The sequence below is a fragment of the Hyalella azteca genome, unplaced genomic scaffold, assembly GCF_000764305.2.
Source record: "Hyalella azteca isolate HAZT.00-mixed unplaced genomic scaffold, Hazt_2.0.2 contig2480, whole genome shotgun sequence".
Taxonomy (NCBI): Eukaryota; Metazoa; Arthropoda; class Malacostraca; order Amphipoda; family Hyalellidae; genus Hyalella; species Hyalella azteca.
This window is the reverse complement of record NW_025932753.1, coordinates 572,143-578,679: the sequence shown is the minus strand read 5'-3', so window position 1 is coordinate 578,679 and position 6,537 is coordinate 572,143. Positions and strand designations below refer to the sequence as shown.

Sequence of the window (6,537 nt, the reverse complement as noted above, 5' to 3'; positions counted from 1 at the left end):
CGTGAATTTTTGTTGGATTAAAATATGGAGTAATGCAATTTCAGAAAATATTACAATACTCTCAGGAAATTTTCTTTGGAGAACCATCTCATCAGTTCGTCGCGGCTGATCTTTCTTGGTTGTGGTCCTTCGTTAGATCAGGCCGCATCTTCATTCAAGAAAACGCGTTGTTGCGTTAGGAAATGGTGAGTCGATTATATTGTTTTATGGAGTATAAAGTTTATCTGTCAACTAAGTAACACTGCTAATATTCTATCAGACGTAGCGCCAGTCAGCGTTAATCCGTAATGAAGTCTCTATTTTAGAATAATTTCTTTGTTACTGAAGTGCTCAGCACGTTGGCACAGAAAGTTGAAGCTGAATCTCGAAGGTGCCTCCAACTCCACTCCAAGTCGTCCATTTTCCTTGATTTCCTACGTTATGCGTCTGTTAAACTCTGTTCTACGTCAACGTGTACATTTTTTATCAACCCGTGTGATTTTTTATGAAAATTTGAGCATGAGAAATGGTGTCGGCCAACTTGGCTTCCTAGAATCCTAGCTAGGTCCGTTTAACCGACGGTACCTAGTAACCTACTTGTTAAAGTTGACGGCTGACAAGTGACGGTGGTCGGTGGTCGCTGGTTCATGCATTTATTATTAAAAATTCTTTCAGCTTAATCATAAAATATTGCTGATGGTATGAGAAATTCAGATTAATATTTGTTGTTTGACTTGTTTGAAAGTTGTTTCCAAATACCTGTGCACTTGTATCAGAATAGCGGCAAAGTAGGAGCTTTTTAGACTCTCCCTCAAGTTCAATTTTGATTCCCATAGTATAAATAGTTACTAGATCAGTAAGTAAACTATCATACCTAGTCTTCATGGATACCAGCAATATCTTACATAGGATATTGGAATAAATGGGGAAAAAATAAGGAAATGCAAAATTAAGATTCTAATTGTTAGTTTGCTATGTATGCAGCAGCAGCTATTCAGTGTTATTATACACAAAATAATGGATTTAATCTTGAGTATAGGAGTAGGCTAAATTATAATTTAGAAATGTGCTGATTCTAGAGAATGTCGAGGTACCTAGTTTGCCAGTTGCCACAATGGTTACAGCAAAATCAAATACAGGGGAAGATGTGATTTTTTTTAAGTAAATTTATTTCCAAGTTCATGATCTAGCCTACCTCTATTTGCTATTATTTTATGTATGTTGGACTTGTTGGTGCTGGTATTAGCCTATCAGTGATAAACTATACCTAGTCTATGATAGTTATGGTGTGGGTGATGCTTTACCAGTTTACCTTGTTACTTGTTCTGTGGTCATTAGGAATTTGATTGTTTTAATAGAAATTGTCAATTTTTGCATTATCCCTCATCTACCGTATTGTTGGAAAAATTCAGAAACCTGTTGCCTAGATTTACTTGTATACTTATAAGTAGAGTGAAGATTACACGTGTTTTATTGAATTTTTGGTAATGAGTACTAACTCCTATGGGGTACATAAGGCAAAATTGGTTAGAATTTAAAAGCCACCCATAGGCCATAGACTTGACAGAAACTGCTGTAGGCTACTCGCATAAAATTGCCTTTTTTTCATATACATTGCCTCATTTCTTTCATGTGAAGTAAGAAAAACATCTTTGCCTGTTACCAGAAAATTCTGCCACATATACAAGATGAGCTATGGGACAGAACCAATTTGGAATAGTAGACTATAATTCTTGAATTGCAAGGAAAAATTTCCCCGGACTGTTTTATAAAATTGGGGCGAGAAGGCACCCCTTGCTCTGAAGAGATGAGGCCTGAGGGCAATAGAAATGAGTGAAATTGTGCATAAACTGACATTTTGTCTTTTACACGAATGGCTGCAGGCTGATGCCTGATTTTCTAGTTCATGGCTAGAATCTTTCAAATCAAATGAAAATAACTTGCCTCTCATTGCCAAATTTCCAAACTTGATATATACTAGTTGTCTTGAATTTTGTTGGACATGAGTGTTGAAATTATGATTGAAATATGCTTGTGTTCTATAGCATTGTAAAGTAAAAGCAATGTTGATATCAGAATGCTTTTAATAAGATGCAACCCAACTAGGTAATGCAGTAATGCTGTATGAGTAGATTTCATGTGTACATAGGTATATTGAAAAGAGCATGGACTATGGCTGGGTATGGCATAAATAAATGAATTTGCAACCCATTGACATAAATACTTGACAAAAACTTGTGAACCAGATTTCTTTATTGAAACTCTGATAGTTTAATCTCTTGCAAATGTAGTGAGATATATGCATGTTTGATGAATACCTAGGATTTAAAAATTTTTTTTTTTTTTTTTGTTATGGAGGTATATTTCTCCCTGAAGTGATGTATTGACAGACAAGCCATCTTCTAATGCCCTCTTCTTGACTCCCACGAAAATAAAGTTGATTGTACTTTATTGCACTGTAACCCTAGATGGAATTTTGTATTGCAAAAGTGTGTATAGAGCGCAGATCCAAAAAAAAACCACGTCAATTTGGGTTATAAAAATCTACCAGTTATACAAGGATTATGACTAGGTCCTATAACTTGCTCTCTAATCATTTGAGATTGTCACCATACAAATCAAGTCCACCAAATATTACCTACATACTACAGTGGATTTTGTGATTTTCAGGAGTTAGTCTGAATTTTTGGAGGTCAAATTCATGGTCATTTTCATCCAGCATTGTAGAAAATATGATCTGCATATTGGTATAAAGTAGCTGTTATGTTGGCTACATTCAAAGTCTAAAACATCATTTACAACTTCTGTGTGAATCTTATTTGCACATTGCTCTGGAGGTTAAACGTAGAAAAAAATTGGTCTTGTAAACTTCTATTTCTTGATGAAATTTATGTAATCAAAGTTTTTCTGGCTGTAACTTTATAATCAATGTTAATTTTTCTGTAGACCAATTTGAGTCATTTTGCTCGTGTGATATTGCTCAGTAGCAGGTGATTTATTTGTATCAGACTGCATTCAGTATCTCCATCCCTTCTTGCAAGGCTTGGTCGTTCGAATGCAAGATTAATTCCAGACTTTATCGTTAGGGGCCACTTTTACTGTCCCCTGGGTCGACCCTGGATACACTCTATTGCTACGCTACTAATCAAGATAGACGTCTCTTGTTCTGATTTTGTAGTAATATCTTCATTTTGTCGCTCTCGTCTTGTATCCTGTGAATTGCCTTTCTCTAGTTCAATTATTCGGCTATCAATAGTATTGTTATTTTTTTGCAGTCTCATCGTAAGTTCAGCGCGCCCCGTCATGGGTCCTTGGCCTTCCTGCCCAAGCGCCGTATAGCTCAGCACAGGCCCAAGATCAAGGCCTTCCCCAAGGATGACCGCAAAAAGCCTGTGCATCTCACCGCGTTCCCTGCGTACAAGGCTGGCATGACGCACGTCTTGCGCATATCTGACAAGCCGGGTTCCAGTGAGTTCTTTTTTCATTTTGCAATCTCAAGATAGTCTCGGTATAATATTTTCGTACCTCTAGAGGAATAATTTGACAACTAGCTGACGATAGATATGAGTAACGGTAATTCAGTTGCGAGATTTGTCACTCCGCCATTAAGATACTTGACGAAATGTCACATTTTGTTGGATGTAAGATTTGCTTGGCAAAAAATTTGTTTAAAATCAATTTTTGAATTGTCTAAAAATTTATTTACGGACTTCGAAGCATTAAATTGTTTATGGGAAGTCGTCAATCTACCATATATCCTTCCGATACCTATATTTTTAATCACTATGGATTTTTTAGCATTGCCCTAGACCTAGATACACGATGCTTATATGAAAGTGTTCAATCCTTCTAATTTTAAGACTGAAGTAATGATACCATTCAAATCTATTAACTAACATTGAGTTCATGTCAAACTCTTGTTATGAAGGCTGGAGGAATGTCCAAGTTTATTTTTTGAAAAGAAATTCATTCAATAAATGCAGATATTTAAGATTTTAGTCGCACTTCTAATTCTCCTTTTAGGCATTCCCATAAGGGAATATGTTACTTTATATTTTTTATTCTCTATGATGATTCCATCTACCGATTTAAGAGTGGAGATGCCTGCGTTTTGCATGGAGCTTCACCCATGATTATTACTCGAGGCATTTGTCTGATTTTCTTCAGTTGAAATTTGGGTCTGCTTGCTCATATCAGCACAATTAAGTGATTTTTTTTCTTTTCAGAGTCCCACAAGAAGGAGGTGCTCGAGCCCGTTACTATCCTCGAGACGCCACCCATTGTTATCGTTGGTATTGCTGGCTATGTGGAGACACCCACTGGCCTGCGCTGCCTCAAGACTATCTGGGCTGAGCATCTTGGAGAAGAGTGTCGTAGGAGATTCTACAGGAACTGGTGAGTTTTTCTGCCGTCTTGACTTGATAACTGACTAACTTATTGAAAGTAATTTTTTATAAACTCGTAAACCTCGTTGAGATATCTGAAACCCGAGTCAGGCCTCGGCTATCTATTGCAGTATTTATATCAGCTTGGCTATTTGATCTATTCACTTTGTTTACTTTTTGAGCAATTTATGTCGATTGTCTTGATGAAATTGACAATTGTTGTTGCTGGCCCAGTTGTTTGCTCCTCTGATGCTTGCGTCATGAGCACGGCTGTGGTTTATGGGCTTCTGAGGCTGTCGGTGTTGATCACCGTCTAGCTGACGGATGAACTCTTCCTCCAAGCTTCGTGCTTGTCGACAGAGATCCCAGTAGCATTTTCTTTACCCCTCTTTGTTCCGCACGACCATTGAAGGCACAAGTCGAAGAAGCGTGCTTTTGTGCACGCCACCAAGAAGTGGCAGGACCGTCTGGGTAAGCTCTGCATCAGGCGTGAACTTGCCAAAATGAAGAGATATTGCACCGTCATCAGGGTCCTTGCCCACACTCAGGTATTAGCATTTTCAAGTTTTCCAAAGTAGAACGGCCGTTTAAGTAGAAACAGATTTTTTATTTGAATTTAGATACGCCCGTTTCATTGTCATGTCAAGTCTGTTCTTCCTAATTTGCTTTACGTGTAAGATTTGTCCTGTTCACGAGCTCCTCTCAATTGAATGATGAATTATTGCGAAAGACAATTGTTCTACGCGATTATCGTGTAAAACAACTATGGTTAACACTTAAGCCTTTGACCTGATAAAAAGCTGTTTTAATGCGCTCGCTATTGTTGCATGTACTTTTTGTGAAAAAATCGTGTCATCTCCACAGCAAAAGCTGCTCATGAAGCGCCAGAAGAAGGCTGACCTTCTTGAGATCCAGCTGAACGGCGGTAGCGTTGAGGACAAGGTGAGGTGGGCTTTCCGCCACCTCGAGAAGCGCGTTCCTGTGGCCGATGTGTTCGCTATGGATGAAATGATCGATGTCATCGGCGCCACTAAGGGAAAAGGACGCAAAGGTGAGCTAAGTCTTAGAGGTATATCATATAGAAAAGACTATTGTCGGCGTGAGTGATAAAGTGCTCAAGATGCTCGGACTCGTTGCCATTCAAAATGTGAATATACTGATCTGTATTTTTATCCATCTCGTGTTGGACTCAACGCACCCACAATTGCATTAGAAGTTATTCACGAAAATTTTTTATTGCCAGGTGTGACGTCACGTTGGCACACAAAAAAGCTGCCTCGCAAAACGCACAAGGGTCTGCGTAAGGTTGCGTGTATCGGTGCCTGGCATCCTAGTCGCATCCAGTACTCAGTAGCCCGTGCTGGTCAGAAGGGTTACCACCACAGGACTCAGATAAACAAGAAGATCTACCGCGTCGGTGCCGCCATTAAGGCCAAGAATGGCAAGCTGGTGAAGAACAGCGGGTCTACCGACTACGATTTGACTGAGAAGACCATCACGCCAATGGGTGGTTTCCCCCATTATGGTGAAATTAACAATGATTTCATCATGATCAAGGGATCGTGCGCGGGATCCAAGAACAGGATCCTTGTCCTCAGAAAGGTGAGATACTGTTAGCAGTGTTGCAAACCTTGTATGAATATTAGCAGTGTTGCAAACCTTGTATGAATATTTTAAAAGTTGAAGTGGAGGAGTCACTAAATATAATGCGTAATTATCAACTTTCTATTATAATAACTGTAATATTGATGAAACCGGCATTTCCAGTCACTGATCCAACAAACGAAGCGATCGGCTCTGGAGAAGATCGATCTGCACTTCATCGATACCGCCAGCAAGATGGGTCACGGCAAGTTCCAGACCAGCGCTGAGAAACGCAGCTTCATGGGACCTCTCAAGAAGGATCGCATCAGGGCAGAAGCTGCTAAGGCTGCAACCGAGGCTGCCAAGAAGTAAACTTAATAAAATGTTTACTCTGATGCGATTTTTTCTCCCTGATGAAACAGTGTACTGGAACAATGGAGGTGAATTCGTAAGCGAGTAATTTAATGATAACCTGATATTTCGTCGTCCTGTTGGATTACATTATGTAACGTGGTATAACCTCGACTGGAATTGTTCAGATTATATAAATATAATATTTAAAAATAAGAATATGAAAATGAAATATTAT

General features: G+C 38.9%; 1 protein-coding gene across 1 annotated transcript; it reads left to right on the top strand.

Moving 5' to 3' along the window:
- The first annotated feature begins 85 nt into the window (after window positions 1-85).
- On the top strand, window positions 86-6,343 carry LOC108679533 (60S ribosomal protein L3). Its single transcript, XM_018168170.2, has 7 exons — window positions 86-185; window positions 3,255-3,447; window positions 4,206-4,374; window positions 4,777-4,912; window positions 5,229-5,415; window positions 5,608-5,966; window positions 6,132-6,343. The coding sequence occupies exons 1-7, from the start codon at window positions 183-185 to the stop codon at window positions 6,318-6,320; spliced, it is 1,236 nt and encodes a 411-aa protein (XP_018023659.1). The 5' UTR covers window positions 86-182; the 3' UTR covers window positions 6,321-6,343.
- The last annotated feature ends 194 nt before the right edge of the window (window positions 6,344-6,537 follow it).

Coding starts and splice junctions, on each gene's coding strand:
- LOC108679533 (XM_018168170.2), top strand. Junction 3,448..4,205: donor ATCTGACAAGCCGGGTTCCA/GTGAGTTCTTTT, acceptor TTTTCTTTTCAG/AGTCCCACAAGAAGGAGGTG. Junction 4,913..5,228: donor GGGTCCTTGCCCACACTCAG/GTATTAGCATTT, acceptor TCATCTCCACAG/CAAAAGCTGCTCATGAAGCG.